We start from the raw sequence: 17,745 nt of genomic DNA on the forward strand, positions 1-17,745 counted from the left end.
GGTGTATAAAGCCTTGAATGGTTTAAGCATGCTCAATGCTGATGGGATTCTTCCTCTAGCTCAGAAAAATCACCTGAGAGGGCATAAATTCAAATTGAGGAAAGACGGATGTAGGATAGACGTGCGGAAATTTGCCTTTAGCCAGCGGGTGGTTGGTTGGTGGAACAGACTTCCATCCCTTGTGGTGGAGGTTGATAGCCTAAATAAGTTTAAGGCTCAGCTGGACAGGTATTTTGAACGAACAGAGGGGTGAAGTGGAAGTGGGTTTTTTTTTTTTTTTTTTGGCTGATGCTGCATAAGCTTGCTTTCTTGCATCAAATGCCTCTACTAATGCTAATGCTAATAAAAAAAAAAAACCCAGTTTTTTTAACTTTTGTTTCTCTCTGCAGGGTTCCTCTTTGGGCTATTGAGAAAAAAATTTTAAGTAGCACCCAAGCCAGATATTCTATCTAGAGGTGTTTTTCATCCAAAAGGTCAGTTTGCACTTTCCCATGGCTGCACTATCGTGGCAATGAATTGTAAAATGCCTGCATTTTACCTATCATCCGCCTACATCCCTATACTTTTGTCCCTCTACTGTACTTTTTGCGAGAAGCGTTTGATCATTTTATCGCATTAGAAGAAGCCGTAACTACTGAAAACAGACTCTTAAGGCGAAACACGAATCTGATGACTGCAGAGTAGACTGTACAATCAGTTCTTTTCATAGAAATTGGATTCCCGAGTTCGGAGGTCAAGAACTCTCATCCTGAACAAATATGAGTTTCTTTTTCACGTGGTTGCAACTTCCCTTTTGTTGCCGATTTGACTCCCCAGATATCAATTCCTTTCGAAGAAATTAGATTCACGAGTCCAGAGATTGTGAACTCTCACCCCCCAACAAATATGAGTTTCATTTTCAAATGGCTGTAACGCCCTCTCTGTTTTGGTCCCCAGTTATCAGCCCTGAAGATTAGTCTCCCCACAAGAACAAGCACCGGATCAATGGGAGTGTGGGAAGTGTATATGAGATAGGACCTATATATATACAGGAGAGAACAAGAGAAATGGAAAAAATCCTTAGAACCTGTGAAGGAGTTTTGGCAGTCTTCTGGAGATAATGACGAAGGCTAAGACCATTACTACAACCATACTTAGACCACTAGCTGAACTTATCCTCTTTTAGTACATAAGCACCCCTCCTCGGTAATATAGTGCAACATATCATGACACAGTCTGTATATTGGAGTTTAACTTGACTAGCTCATACAGCATTATTAATGTCTCCACACAAACAACCAATTGTTATATACCTCTACCCTCCTCCTGGATGTGGACTACGAACCAGAGATGAGCAAGATACTGCAGAAGGACTACACGAAAGACATAAACATGAAACTAACTCACATCACTAGCTAGGGGAACATGAGGTAACTTCCTATTGCTTGTTTATGTTAAGTGTATAAAAAAACAGATGTACTATACCCATATATAGCTTATGTATATGTTTCTGAAATAGTCTGGTAATAAATTATGTTTCATTTGAGTATCTCTGCCTCATACCTATTCTCTTGCTGCACGTCAACTACAACACAAGTTTTAAAATAAAGAACTATTATTGCAGCACTTCAAGATCTGATTATAACAGATAGGGTCTTGTAGTGAAAAACACAACACTGATCGAAGCTGCAGGTTCTATTCCCCACATGGCTGAATAGATCTTTAGGGCTTGAGATTATTGTCCTGTTATGAAAGTCACTAGGTAGTCACGTAAGTTCATTGGTGTTTTCTGGAACATGCTTTAATTAAGATTTTATAGCATCGAAACCATTCGCAGTATTTAGGCAGATTGCGTGGCATTTTGGGTATACAGAACGATAAAGTCCAGCCTGGCATAGTAATGAATCCCCCCCCCCCCCAAAACACCAATGTAACAGAATTTTGATCAATGGCCCAAGAGGACAACCAAGCATTTAAAAAAAATCGATAAACAAAATAAAGGGAAAGTGAAAAGCAAACCAACAACAAAAAATAATTATTCCTTGCTGAACACCACTCTGCAGAAATAAGCGCTTATATCACTTATTTTTCCCCAAAAGTTTTTTTAAAGCATCACTGAAAAGCAAACAAAAAAACTGAATTTGTATTATCACTTATTTTTTTCTTCTCTTGACATACTTGTATGTATTTTCAATGAATTCATTTTCTTTCATTCAAGAATTTTTTTTCTTTTGAGAGCCAAACTTGCTATACAATTTAAGAGTATAACATTTGGATTTTACAAAACTTTTATCACAAATCTCGACATTTGGTTCTAAAATTTTAATGTGGGGGGGGGGGGGGGATTTTTTTTTTTTGCTATGTTAATTAATAGCTGCATATAATATTTTGCTTTTAAGCAGCTTCTGTTATAAAATTTTGCAACTTTAGTAAAACATTTTTTCAGCTGTAATCGGACACTGGGCATTTTCTGCCTACCACTCTCAGCTGATTTTTTTTTTTTGGTAGTTGTTAGCGCATAGGCTTCTGTGGCCATAATGCACCTCCCAAGGTTTTTGCAGTACTTTGATCCAAGCCCCAGGCGGGAATCGAACCCGCGACCTTTGGGTTGCCAGGCAAGCACTATACCCACCTGGCTAGCCCGGTCGGCACTCTCAGCTGTTCTAAAGTGACATCAAGCTAGTCGGCAGTCCATGTGATGTAATTAGCAAGGTAGTTCATGCTTAGTTAAAGTTCACTGATATCAATAACACAAAAAAGAGAATTTTTTTTTTTTTGCATGGATAGCAAATAATACCCCAAAACATAAACTCACTCTCTCAAGTTTGTATAATTATACATAATAAACTGCTATTTTAGTATATTAACATACAACTTGTATACAAACTTTATAACTATTAATAACAGCAAAAAAAAAATTAAATCTTATTATCACACAGAAGAAATTAATTAAATTTCTCTACAGCACAACTGTTATTTTTCTGATATTTACTAAATTAATGCATGTGTCTACTCAAGAATATCTACCACAGTGAAACTAAAAGATTATTAACATGTTAAATGAGAATTACAAAAATTCTGTACAGCGTTAATAAGAGTACCTGAATAAAAATTTCTTGATTATTTGACATGTTCTGAACTATATGGATACTTTGAACTTGTTTAAATCACAAAGGACCTTTTGGTTCCTTGAACTTTGAATTAACCAGGTTTTACAGTACAAAATCAATTTTATCTGGTAGGAAGTATTCAAAAAGATAACAATCTTATATTAAACGTAAAAATAAGAATTTTTATTTAAATTTTCATAAAATATCTTTTATATCTAGTTTTAATTTTATAGCCTTAATCTGTTGAAGTGAATAATTACCAGAGTGATAAATTAATTGCTACGATTCCATTGAGATGTTATTTAAAACAAAGGAATTTTATAGTAGCAGAAATTTGAGTACCACTGATTAACTTATTTCTTATTTACTTTATGCAGTGCCTTTGTTATATTGTATCAATTTTTTTTTTTTTTTTTTTCTTTACTTAAATGGAAACCAATTCCTGGTTTTTATTCTTTAGTTATAAATAGCCATTAATCAATTTCCAATATAATCAAAATGACTAACCTTATAAGCAGCATTCTTACGAAAGAGACAAGGATTGTGATCAATAAGTCTTGTTAATTTTGCATGGTCCAAGAAAAGTACAAGCAACAGAAATTTCTTCAGGGTATGCTTCTTTAATGCATCTTCATAACCTATAAGTTATATCATATTACATGTACTTTCATTATTTAGTAATATAAATTTCATAAAACATAATCTTGTAGTTGTACCATAAATTAATAAGCACGATGGATTGAGTAGCTTTCCTATCTTATAGGACGAGTGAAGTACAAGTATCCTCAGGTAATGAAAGAAATACAATTTTGAAAATGTCTTGTTATCCCTCCAAACATACAATCCACAATTTCAGTGTTTCAAAAAAATTGTGCATTCTGCTATTTTCATGGATTGGTCTTTTTCATCTGCTTTGATCTGTGAATTTTGCAATTTTTCTACCTAAGCCTATTACTGACTAACCTTGAAAACTTTTGCAGTAACATTATTACCATGTAAATAAATGATTTTTTTTGTAAACAGGATTCACTTAGTAAAAGTTTGATTTCATTAATCAAACTTTTACTAAGTGAATATTGTTTTAATTGGTAAGAAAAAAATAAAATTATTACAAACTGTCCTAATCAGTCTCAATATTTAAATTAAAAATTGGCTGTGTTTCAAATTTCACATTAAATTCCATCTTCAGACCAAAGTTTTACAAAGATTATGTAGTACCAAGGTAAATTAAAAGGTTATATTCCAAGGCAATATAACCTTTAAATAGAACTTTTTAATACAATTTTGAATAAATATGGGGTTAATTGAGGAATAAACCTTGACAAAAAAAATTAATAAGATTCAAAAATTAAATACTTTAATTTTAAACACATTGTTATGCTTTAATTTATAACAATTGTTAATCATGGCTTCTGCAAAAAAATATAATTGTTGATAATAAACATGCTTTTGAACTTATATGAAATTAAATGACTGCAAAAATTTCTGATAAAACTAGTCTTGAAAACTTCAAACAAATTATATGGAAAATTAAGCTAAATGTAAACTGCAATTAAACAAACTAATATACAGTACTACTATTAATAACAAGAACTGTAATCAGTAATCTCAAATGGGGCCATATTTATTTTTAATTTCAATAGACTTTAAACACAGCCTTAAAACAGTCACTAACACTCTTGCTGCTGGCTTTTCTGATGATATTTTTGATCAGAGAAACTACGGTATGGGGTTCAATCTGGATTGGAGAGGACAGTGATATTTGTGAGCTTCTTCCCACTATGATCAAATCAGTCGACCTCTGGAAAAGGTTTCTTGACAAAAATATCCAGTTTTGTTCCTGTCAAATTGGAAGAAAAGTTCTAAAAGTAGAACTTTGTACGATTAAAAACTTGATGCCGATATTTGCATTAGGAAGCAGTGAATGTGTTAAGCAAGTATCCAGGAAATCAACATTTTACAATACATAAAGACATCCTCTGCAGAACCAAAATTGAGATCCAGCAAACAGGCATGGAAAAACATACCTCAGTGCAAGCAGTGTCTTCAGAGATTATGATCTATAAGAGGCATCCAAGAGAATGAAAACACCACATAAAATAGCTATGCTCATATTTAACCTTTAAACAGAACCATACAAATCTCAAAACCAAGTTATATCCAGATGTGTCTCTCCCCCCCCCCATAACAACTACAGATCCATGAAGATTCCTTGTTGTACTATTCAATTTAATAGATATTTATATTATCTTATTTTTATTTTATGTTATTTTTATATATATTTATCTTAAATACATATATTGAATTCATATTTTGCTGCTGGTAACAGTTGATTTGTTCTCTAATATTTAATTCTGTCATTTCTATGTCATCCCTTCCATTCAATCCTTTGTCCTATGATGTGATCCATATTTCCTTTAAAGTTATATTTGTAACCAAGTTACAGATATAACTTAGAAACCAGTGTAAGAATCACCCTGCCTTCCTGACATCACTTATTGTGTAATTACTGCTCTCTTTCCATTGTTCTTGGCCTCTTTAACCTAGTCTGTTACAGGGTCTTTTGTCCCATCCATGTAATAAAACTGTTCTCTTCCTGGTTGTTCCAATTTATTCTTCCCATTCATTTATGTACAACTGTTTTTCTGCTAATGGCTCTAACACATCCCATGCTTATCCCATGGGGGTCAATGGCAGACCTTGTGTTCTGCCACACTTTTTTCATGGCTGCTGTGGGTCCCATTAGAAGCAGTACAGGAATCAATTTTGCCTCTGCCTATAGCTAATGCGAAACAATTGGTCTATGTGTCTTCCCACCCAGGCTGGCAGTTTTCCAACTCACCTGGCACTGCCTTAATAGTAACAGCAAGTGTTCTTGTGCCACTTCTATTTAAGTGTCCCATCCTTGTAAAGGCAGCCATTCTTTTGGCAGGTGCAGACCATGCCAAGAGTGTTCTGCTCCATGAACTTTGCACAATCTCAATGGGTGGAGTTGCAAACACTTTTGCATTTGATCCTGACTCACGGCTTTTTCTAAACAATGTCCTATGCCTGTTCGGTGGATCCTCAAATCTAGGCTTGGTATCATTGATGCCAGAATGTGTAGCAGCATCATCTTTCAAGCCCTTAAAGGACAATGATTGCTCTACAGCATCATTGATTTTTGCCCCTGGAAAATGGACCCTGGTTGTTCCAATTTATTCTTCCCATTCATGTACATCTGTTTTTCTCCTAATGGCTCTAACACATATTTGTTCTCTAACACTGTTCTCTTCCTGGTTGTTCCAATTTATTCTTCCCATTCATTTATGTACAACTGTTTTTCTGCTCATGTAATTGCTTGTAATCCCATGTAATTGCTTGTCCCATGGGGCCAATGGCAGGCCTTGTGTTCTGCCACACTTTTTTTTTTTATTCCACCTATCCTTTTTGAACAGGATGTGTCCAATTTTCCCAAATAACTTAAATTGAGGAAGGATGATAGATGTGCAGAAATTTGTTTTCAGTTAGAGGGTAGTTAATTGTTGGAATAAACTTCCATCTAGCGTTATGGAAGTGGGTATTCCAAATAAATTTAAGGAAGACTTGGACAAAGTATTAGAAGAACAAACAGATGATATGAGAATTTTTTTATTTTATTTATTTTTTTTTGGTTGATGCTGCACAAGCTTGCTTCCTTACATAATTTGTCCCTATTAATACTAATACAATCTGATTTTGTCCCATATGAACAGTTTCTGTATGAACTAGGACATATTTATGTAACGAGTGAGATCCTTAGATGAATCACAGGATACAATGGTCGGCATCAATTAGCTCCCTGAAATAATTTTAACAGATTCTCGTAGAAAAAAAATGTTCAAAAACTCAGATATGTGCATGAAAAATTATCATCCTCGCTTTTCAAATATCGTAGGTTAATGACCGAAAACTTCTTTGCAATCCCTGTGCAGTCTAGACTGCCACTGTTTGATCACAGACTTAATCTGATAGTTTATTTGTTATCTCTGCCTATGCCACGAGTCTTGCCGCTGCAAATAAATCTCATTACAGATTCATAGTGATTTCTTGCTTGTGCCGACCAAGTGGAAAGAACTTAAGTGAGAGAGTAAACAGAATAACACAAACCCTTCATTTTCCACACTATTCCCTCTGTATATCCTACTTCCTTTCCTTAAATACCACGGAGCTCCCAGGCTTGCCTTAGTAAGTCTTTTTCTGGTGGTTGAATCTGGCTGCCTCTACATGGCTTGGGATGGGAATCAGGGGGCCGAGTGTCCCCTGGCTGTGAAATGCCAGGCGGCGGCACTCAACACAACCTACACAAACGTTTAACACACCCACACACACTTGCCAGCCTTGGTGCTTTGCCTTGTCAGTTGCATCTGCAGTTATAGGGGGAACCCTGGAGACCACTATACAAATACCTTGAACCTCCTAAATATCTGTACCTTGTGTCTTTTTTGTGTGTTCCTGTGTTTACTCTCTCACTTAAGAATTAAGTTCTTTTCACTTAGTCAGTGCAAGCAAGAAATCCCTATGCATCCAAGTCCCAACCTCACAGGGTTTTTCAATCATCATTATGGATTATTTGCCTGTAATCTGTAGGGGACTGACAGGCCAAGATTATTCGTTGGGGCTGCTGATTTGGGGGGGATCCAGAAGTGGATATCGAATCCAGGACAGGATTGGATGATTGTTGTGTCTCAATCACTGATAGAGCCTGTAATCGTGTTATTATATATACCGAATCGGTATATATGATAACCCGATGTTGGCAAGTTATGCGGTCCAAAGCTATAGCATGGAGTCTGCAGTGTATATGCTGCATTCAGAGGGAATCTTCTCAAATATACTAGTCAGAAAAGTCAGCTGCAGATCCCACATGATTCTGACTTCGAGCCATCTGTATACACAACCAAGAAATCAGAATGTTCAGCTCGGTACTGTGAATAGAGCTGAAGGTAAACAGCAGACAGTGTATCCGACTTCATCCAGTTAAAGGAGAAGTCACATGCTGGTATTTGAGCATTCCAGGGTGGAAGGGGCTACTTTAGTGTCCGAGAAACCTTGTCTACCATTACGTTAAGCTCTCTGAGTAGCTCTTGGACGCGAATACTGAATGGATGTTTGGCAGTCCAATGTGAGTTATAAAGATTTTCCCACCATGGTTCAAAAATGGATGTCCACATGGGGTGGTCTGGCAGGAAGTTCAGCTTAAAGAAATACTGTAGAGAAAACTGTTTTTGTCCAAGTGACAACGATGGTTCATTTCCTTCGACACACAGACTTTGAACAAATGATGTTCTGAGTTCTGAATGCACCAGTAGCAATACGAACGGCCTGATGGTGAATGAGGTCAAGCCAGCAAAGGGTGCTATTTCTGGTGGAAGAATATACCTGAGACCCATAATCTAATTTTGAGTGTACAAGTACACAGTACAGATGGAGCAAAGTGCATCTGTCTGCAATCCAAAGAAGTAGAAGAGAGCATGGAGAATATTAAGAGCTCTCGTGCACTTTGAGTGTATCTGACTAATGTGTTGGTGGAATATCAGCTTTTTGTCATATATGAGTCCCAAGAACTTTGTCTCCGCTACTACTAGAATGGTTCTTTGTCCAAGTCTTGATTCAGGTTCGGGGTGAAGGTTACACTTCAGACAAAAATAGATGCAAACGGTCTTCTCCAGTGAGAACTTGAAACCATTAGTCATTGCCCATGAGTTAAGACAGTCAATGGCTTGTTGCAGATGTCTCTCAATGATCCTCATGTTGCATGACTGAATAAGCATACTGAAGTCAACAACATAGAGGGCATTGTTCACAGTTGGAGGAAGTTGTTCGGTAATAGTTTATTATTATTATTATTATTATATAATAATAATAATAATAGTTTACTTTAATAGCAAAAAAGCATAACACTTAAGGCAGATCCTTGCGGTACCCCCTCTTCTTCACAAAAGGCTCGAAAAAGGGTGGAGCCTACCCAAACTTAGAAAAGACAGCGGTAGATGACTTTCATCGACCGGTGAAATACCACCACTTTGCTTATTGGAGGCTTGAAGTGGTGAAACCCATGTTTAGTCTCTAGAGCAAAGTTTCCGGTATCCCCCCCCCATATTTCTCCTTCAACCCATGCACGGTACTAAGTACTATAGGTTTTGATACCTTTTGTGTTTGGGGTTTTCATAAAAAAAAAAAAAATAATAAAATAAAATGTTTTTAATAAGGAAAGTAACCTCTTAGACCAAGGTTATAAAGGTCTTTCAAAATACCAAATCTCCAAGTTGTGTTGTAAGCTTTTCCATATCAAAGAAGGTGAACACTAAGTGTTCTCCTTTTAGGAAAGCATCTCGAATAGTTTCCAGTCTAAAAAGTGGTCCAAAGTGGACCTGTTCCTTCGAGAGCCGCACCGAAAGCAGGAGAGAAGGTCATTTGATTCTGAGTACCATAACAGAAGAGCATTGATCGGTTCTCGCCAATATTTTGCACAAACAGCTAGTCAGAGCAATAGGACGGTAGTTTTTCAGAAATTTAGGATCCTTTCCTGGCTTGTCAAAAGCAAGTATTTCAGTGTTGCCTTGGGCCAGGAGTCCAGAAACTGCTCTAAGGAAGATTCTGTTGTACAGGAAGAGCAGAAGGTCCATGGGCTTTTATGAAAGAAGTTTAACTATTTCATAAGGATGTCATCTGGTCCAACAGCAGTAGCCTTCATAAGGGCAAGTGCTGTTTTCAGTTCATGGATGGTAAGTGGCCCATTACACGGATAGAAACCTTTTGATTTAAAATTAAGGGCCTGTAGTTCAGTGTTGTGTTTAAGGACCAGAAACTTTGGGGAGTAAGGTGATGTTGCTGGGATGTTAGCAAATGTTTATCCAAAAGCATTAGCTATTGCTGTAGAGACTGCAATAGTACATCCATTATATTCCAGGACTGAGAGGAGTGGGCAGTGTATTTTCCCCTTCATTTTCCGGATTTTTTCCCAGACCATCTTAGCACTGGCCGTCTGGGTAATAGACGATATCAAAAAGATCAGGATTCTTTTTTACTCTGACATTGGATAAAATGTGCACATTTAAAATCTATGAGATTGGTTGTTGTGGGATATCAGCAGAATATCCCCCATGCTTTGTTTTGTGCCTTTTTTTTGCTGTTGTGCATTCTAAATTCCACCATGGTTTGAGAAATGGTGGAAACCAGGTGGATGTTTTTGGAATTGCAATTGCAGCTGCATGGATGATACTTTGTGAAGTACGTGACTGCATCATTGATGGGCTCATGACTGACTGTAGTGATGTCAAAATTTGGCAGGTGTTGAAAGGCATTCAAGTCAGCCTGATCAGTCCTCAACTGCAGTATCCTAACAGGAAGATAAGGTCTCCAGTTAATTAGGGTGGTTATCACAGGGAAGTGATCACTTCCATATGGGTTTTCCTCCACCTCTCAAGTAAGTGAAAGAAGACAAGGGGGAGCATCCCTTCCATTGATGTTAGCACTACAAGGTGTTATGTCCATTAAAATTCCCAAGAAGTAAGAAAGGGGGAGGCAACTGCATTACAAGATCATCAAGGTCTTTCTGGGCGATGTCAGTACCAGGTGGCAAATATATAGAGCAAACGGTTAGTAAAAATCCTACTGTAATTAGAATTGCTACAGCCTCTATGCTGTAGCAAATGTAGCCTCTATGGTTGTAAGTCGCAGAGGCTGAAATGGGGTCTGGTTGTCCACAAGGATTGTGACTCCTCCGTGAGTAGGGCCATCCCCAATTCTATCCTTACATATAATAGTAATGCTATGCATCCTGGGGTCATCATTTGCCCTTAGGTGGGTCTCCTGCAAGCAAAATCATACTTTTAGATAGTTCATACTTTTGCAGAAGTGCCTTGATGTCTTCTGCATTTTGCCACAACAGAATCCACGACAATTCCATTGTAGGAATTTAGCCATTACATGGATCCATCAGTCTGCTTCCGGGGTGCTGAGGGCTTACTTTCAGCAGTTTTGGATTTATCTCTTTTGGGGAGGTATGGACGCTGCCTTGTGTCCATTTCCTCCTCCCCAAAGAGTTCCAATACTGAATCGTCATGTACCTCCTTGATTTCAACATTTCTTCTTACCTTGATCTGGGCAGTTCAGTTTTCTGTATTGTTAATTTAGTGCTTGCTTTTGGTAGTGCTGCAGCACTAGGAGGTATCAATATTGGAGTGGCAGCTGACTGAGATTTCTGTGCTCATTTTCCTAAGCTCAGTAAGGCAATGGGCATGAATGACTCTTTTCAGTGGTAGAGTCATTTCCGTTTGAGTCCCAGTCAAACATTTCTTGGATACTTTTTTGGCATATGTTGCCTTACTGCTACTTACTCGTTTAACTACTTTCCTGGCCTCCTAGTACGAGACGTTCAGTTCTGCCTATAGTCATTGTATTTCCTTTTCTTCCTTCTACCTCTGGCATGCTTGAGAGTAGGCAGGGTGCTTGCCTTGGCAATTAATGAAGGGGGGTTTTGAAGCTTTGCATGATGCCATCTCATGGTCCTTTGAACAACATTTTGCACCTGCAAGTGCACCATGGCAGGCCATATGTGAATGTCCATATTTCTGGTACTTGAAGCACCTTAACGAGTTTGGAACATATGGATGTACTGTGCAGTTCAGATAACCAGCTTTAATCTCGCTTAGGGATACTGATGTGTTAAAAGTAAGGATGAGGTTTCCAGTCAGGACTAGATTCCCATCTCTGCATGCGAACATTCACTTTGCTGCTGTCACTCCTTGGCTTTTTAGTTCCAAACAGATTTCCTCCTCTGACACTTCAAGCAGATCACATTCCAAGATTACACCTCGGGATGAGTTCAGTGTCTTGTGTTGGGTTACAATTGGTAACCCCCCCCCCCAATAGATGTTGCTTGGAGAAATTGTTTAGAGTGCCTATCAGTTGTCTCAATTATAATGTTGCCAGAACAAAGCTGTTTTTGCCAATTTGCAGAACTGAGAACAAGTACAGATCCAGACTTTTCAACTCTCGATACTGCAAAGCTGCATCTAATCACTCGGGCAGAATTGAACAATTTGGTCAGAAATTTGGACCTCTCCAAAACCAAGTGTGTGTGTGTGTGTGCACGTGCAGTATGGGTGTTTAATGGCACACAATCTGCTGTGGCTATATTATGCCTATTCATAGGAATGTTGAAAAAAAAAAAATTAATATGAAGACAGTTCAATCTCATTTCATGTCAGAAACTAATCATAGTCGTTCATACATTCCTATTTGTTTTAAATAACAGAAAAGTTCATTAATATTTGCGTTTTCACCAATGATATCATTTAATGTTATCTGTTCTCGGAGATTAGCCAGAGAATGAAACACTGAAATTCGATGTTGTTGATAATGTGAACAATGAATCAAAATATGTTTGACTGTTAGATGCTCAGAGCACTGTGAACACTGAGGAGGATCATCGCCTGTGAGTAGATGGAGATGAGTCAAATGAGTATGTCCTATTCTAATCCTTGCGAGTACCACTTCTCGCCAAACTGTCTGAATGCATGAGTGCCAAAATTTTGGGTACTTTTTCAACTGGAAAAGTTTATTATTTGTTTGTTTATGCCATAGCTCTGTCCACTGTGCATGGTATGCTGTTTGAATTATATTATAACCAGAAACTGGAATAAAGACAGAGGTTAAGTCTAAGGATTACGGATTTTTAGCAGAAATATCAGCCAGCTCATTCCCTTTAATGTCTGCATGTGCTGGAATCCAGCAAAAGTTCACTCATTGCTGATGATCTTCAATTTTCAACAGCAAATTCCTGATTTGATTTAAAACAGGGTGATCCTTATGAGAGGGATTCTGCATTGCTCTAACTGAGCTGAGAGAGTCTGTGTAAACTAAATATTTTGCAGATGGGTGAAGAGTCAAATTTTCTAGAGTTAATTGTATTGCATATAATTCTGCTGAAAAGCTGCTGTACTCAGGTGAAAGAGAAGCTGATATGATGTTGTTGTTATTATTTAGTCTTTAGGAGCATTAGCAACTAAAGCCATATTGCTCCGGGGATATGTGGTATCATTCCCTGACCTTTCCGCATCCTCTGTATTTGGTGGTCACAGGCTTGAATCCCGGTCTAATCAAGAAGCGTGTGCTACGCTCTGCTGCTCCTGCACAACTGGCTATGGAGGCACCGGCTGATATGATAGCAGAGGGAAACACTGCTGCTGCTCCAACAGTTGAATCAGATTTGGAACCATCAGTAATATATCAGTAAGAAGTCAAAATAGTTTTGAATATGGCTAGCATGGAGTTGTTGTACATTCAGACCCGGTAGATGATTTTTTCCTCATTGGAGAAAATAATTATCACAGGTTGGTTGAGGAAAGGGAGTCCATGGTGGGCGAGAATAATTCTTTATCTGCTGCCTACTGTGGAGAGAAACATTCCAATTTTGTGATATTTCAAGGACTGGTAGGCCTGCTGGTCGTATTTTATTTGGTTTATTTCTATAGAGATTGTGAAATGGTGGATTAAAGAGATATGGCTGAATGACGTGCAGAGAACAGTTTTGTATTCTGACTGCACATTTAAGTAGTAACATTTTTCTGCAGAGGTACAGATGGGGCTCATGGGCTTCAATATATAGACTACAGGTTGAAGATGTCCTATGAGCACCAAGAGCAATCCACAGCGCATTGTGTTGTACAGGATTGAGCCAGTGCAATACTCTCTTTCGGGCAGATTCATAGACTGGGGCACTATAATCCAAACGGGATCTAATCAGTGCTCTATATAAGAGCAGCAAGCAAAGTTGTACGATCTGCTACCCAAGACAGGGCAGATAGAGCTCTTAGCATATTCATATTCAGCTTTTTTAGACAGGTAGTACATATTACTTTAATGTGTTCAAAGAAGTTTAACGCTCTCCAGTATCAATCCCAAGAATCTAATGTTGTTGGCAATCGGGATGGTGGAATTTGATATCCGAAGTTCAGGGTCTATATGTAATTTACGTTGATTGCAAAAGTGGATCGCAACTGTTTTCTGATGGGAAAGACGATATCCATTGAACTCAGCCCATTTTTGTACTTTATTGAGGGATATCTGCAATTGCCATTCAATAGATCTCATGCTCTGAGAATGGCAAGAAATAGAGAGATCATCAGCATAAAGATAGGCTTCCACAGTATTTGGAAGTTCTTTTGTAATGGAATCAATTCTAATCAATTCACTCAATACCCCTGTGGTACTCTTCCTTCCTGTGAGAATGTAGAAGAAAAGGAATTTTGGTATCAAACCAGGAAAGAGCGGCTCTGGAGGAAGTTCCTAATAAATATAAGCAGTTTGCCTCATAGACCAAAATTATGTAGATCACTGAGAATGCCATACCACCAGGTAGTATCAAATGTCTTCTCTGTATCAATGGAGACCATGACAAGGTGTTCGTTTTTCAAAAAGGCATTGCGAATTTCAGATTCAGCCTTGATCATCAGATCTAGGGAGGACCTATTTTTGTGAAAGCCATGTTAACAATTACTCAGTAGATATTGAGTTTCAATGATCCAGGTGAGTCGACTGTGGATCATTTTTTCAAGAATTTTACCAAGTCAACTTGACAGAGAGATTGGCTTGTAACTATTCGGACTGGAGGGATCTTTATCATGTTTCAAAAAGGCCAAAACTGTAGCATGGTGCCAAGAGGCTGGATAAATATTTTCCAGGAAGATCTGGTTAAAGAAGACTAGTAGCATTTGTAAGTTTTTCTCATCGAGATGCTTCAGCATGACATAATATATGCCATCTGGCCCAGCAGCATTGTTTTGTGTTGTTCTGATGTAAAAGTTCAGAATATTCAAGAGGCTGATTATAGGGAAGAGATAGTGAAGTTCTGTTGTTATTTGGTTTTTAGGAGCATTAGCAACTAAGGCCATATTGCTCCGGGCGGTGGTCATTCCCTGACCTTTCCGCATCCTCCGTATTTGGTGGTCATGGGCTCGAACCCCAGTTTAATCAAGAAGAGTGTGCTACGCACTGCTGCTCCTTCCCACCTGGCTACGGAGGCACCTAGTGAAGTTCTAAAGTTGATGGGTCTCTGTTCAGTGGCGGTCTTAATATTTTGGAAATTGAGAGTGTAGTTTGATGCAGCTGAGACTTTGGCAAAGGTTTTGCCCAAAACATTTTCTATATCTAGAGGACCAGAGAGTTCTTGCCCATTGTATGAAAAAATTGGGGAAGGGATGATTGGAAACTTCCCAGAAAGCTGCCTAATTTTCTTCCATATTAATCTGGAGTCAGTATTTCTGTTGATAGTACATGCAAACCGAGCCCAAGAAGCTGTCTTGGCTTGCCTTTGAATGAACCGTGCTTTTGCCCTTAGCTTCTTGTAGCTAATTAAATTAGCTGTTGTTGGAAATCGAATGCTTTATTTTTTCCCTTCTTTGCTTTTGTGCACTCTTCATTCCACCAGTAGTTGAAGTGTTGTTGGGTTGGGGGATTTGATAATGGAATTGAGTATTTAGCTGCAATTAAAAGATGGGATATGATATAATCAGTTACTTTATTGATAGGCTGTAGTTGAATAGTTTCTTTGTCCAGAGTGATTGCTGATTGAAATTTGGCCCATTTGGCTTTAGAAAATTTCCATTTCCTGCAGGGTTAGTCTAATGGTGGTTGTGTAGTGAGCAGGTTACAAACAATTGGAAAATGGTCACTGCCCATGGGATCATCCATAGCAAACAATTGAATGACTGGAAACAGTATCAGGGAACAAATTGAGGTCAATTGCAGAAGTTTGTCCAGTAGGTAACTGTATGTGGGTGTGTGCACCACTATTAAGAATGGTGAGGTTTTGTTTATCTAGTAGAGTTTCAATCAGTCTGCCCTGTCTATCTAATTTAGAGGATCCCCCATAAAGGGTGGTGGCCATAGAAATCCCCAAGCAAGCAGATAGGGGAGGGTAGCTGTATTAAAAGTTTGAGATCTTTATAAGAGTAGGTATAATTTGGTGGGAGATAGATTGAGATTAGCGTAAACGCAATCTGCATAATCAGATGCACAGCAATGGCTTCAATTTGGGTTTGGAGAATGATTTGGCTAGCAGTGATCTTTGAGTTAATCAAAATAGCTACACCACCACAAACAGAGCTGGATGTATTCCAATCTCTTCGATAGATTTAGTTTTTTATGGAAACAGAAATTTGAGCAGTTAAATAGATTTCCTGCTACTCTCCAGAAACCCACTGGAGAGTAGCATCTAATTAAGTACTCAATGTCGTCGATGTTGCTACAAAAGCCTCTACAATTCCACTGTAAAATATAAGGCATTATATGAGTTTAGAAGAAGCCGTACCTGACGTGGCTGTCTCATGGCATTTTGGCTTTAGGTTGTCTCTTTTTGGAAAGGCGGGGCGACCTGTGTCCATATCTTCTTCTACAAATATTTCCAGAATCGGATCTTCCTGGATAATCTTTTTTGAAGTTGAACTAGGAATATTTGGAGTAGTAGCAGCAATCACTGGAGGATGAGGAGATTTTGCTGGAATCGTAAGAGGCGTATTACTAGCTTGGTCTGGGTGCTTCAGGGCATTGGACTGCTGCTGAGAGAGGACAGCTTGAGCCCAGTCGGAGATTGATATATTGGATGGAACGGTAACATCAGTTTGCATGGCTATTGTTTGATATTTTTTTTGCAATACTGGCATAGGTACGGTTAGCTATACTGGGTGCAATTAATTTTCTTGCTTCCTGATAACTTTGTTTTCAACTTTATATTTTACAATTTTTTTCTCCATCTTCCACATCTCATGTTTTAGAGTAAGCAGGATGATTATCTTTGCAATTAGGACAGGTCATTTCTTTTGCCGAACAGTCATTTTGACTGTGATCGGAGGAATCCACAGTTGGGTTCCCTCTGCATGCCATTTGAGAGTGGCCATACTTTTGGCATTTATAGCATCAACAGATTAGGAATATAAGGACGAATGCGACAATGTAGATAACCTGCTTTTACTGACGAGGGTAGATTTGGACTGTTAAAGGTAAGAACAATATTTCTGGCGGGTGTGAGTATTTGTCCCTTTTAGTCATAATTCTTTTGATAGCAATTACATTTTGTTCTTGAAGCTCTTCTTTAATTTCTTCTTCTGTTACATTCAAAAGGTCCCAACTAGATATAACACCCTTAGATGTATTTAGGGTTGCATGGGGAGTTACCTTCACTGGAATTTTAGCAAAGTTTTCACTTTTAAGAGTTTTCCAGAATGCCTGGAGTTGCCGTTTCTACAAGTAAGTCCCCTGATTGTAGTCTCTTAACAGTCTTGGGAGACCCTGCAATACTTTCCAAGTGTTTTTGGATTAGAAAGGGGGATAGCTTACTAAAAGGCTGTTCTGATAATGAATGCATTATGCAGGAAACTTGGTCGCAGAGGAAATGGTTTTTAACCTCTTTGCTTGAGAAGAGTCATGCTCATGTTCTGTGTCTGGCCGACTGCTTGACAGGTCTAAAGAGGGAAACATATTTTGTTCCATGTTGGCTCCTTTTAGCCCCTGGCAGATGAACTTTTCTGCCAAAGTTACTGGCCCTGCCACGGGGAGGCAGGAGAAGTGCCTGGAGTGACCAAGTGAAATTAGTAGGAGTTAGTCTATTAGATATGAAAAATAAAGAAAGGTT

At 38.2% G+C, this 17,745-nt stretch overlaps 1 protein-coding gene across 1 annotated transcript in view; it reads right to left on the reverse strand.

The window, feature by feature from the left end:
* Positions 1 to 17,745, reverse strand: part of LOC150089540 (abnormal spindle-like microcephaly-associated protein homolog) — a 309,620-nt gene that overhangs the window by 231,623 nt on the left and 60,252 nt on the right. Inside the window, exon 5 of the mRNA XM_090390020.1 lies at positions 3,597 to 3,727. Within this exon, the coding sequence (XP_090246146.1) occupies positions 3,597 to 3,727 (131 nt within the window). The remainder of the gene's footprint in view (positions 1 to 3,596; positions 3,728 to 17,745) is intronic.

This window comes from Mastigoproctus giganteus, chromosome 2 (assembly GCF_048544385.1).
Source record: "Mastigoproctus giganteus isolate SK-2022 chromosome 2, ASM4854438v1, whole genome shotgun sequence".
NCBI lineage: Eukaryota > Metazoa > Arthropoda > Arachnida > Uropygi > Thelyphonidae > Mastigoproctus > Mastigoproctus giganteus.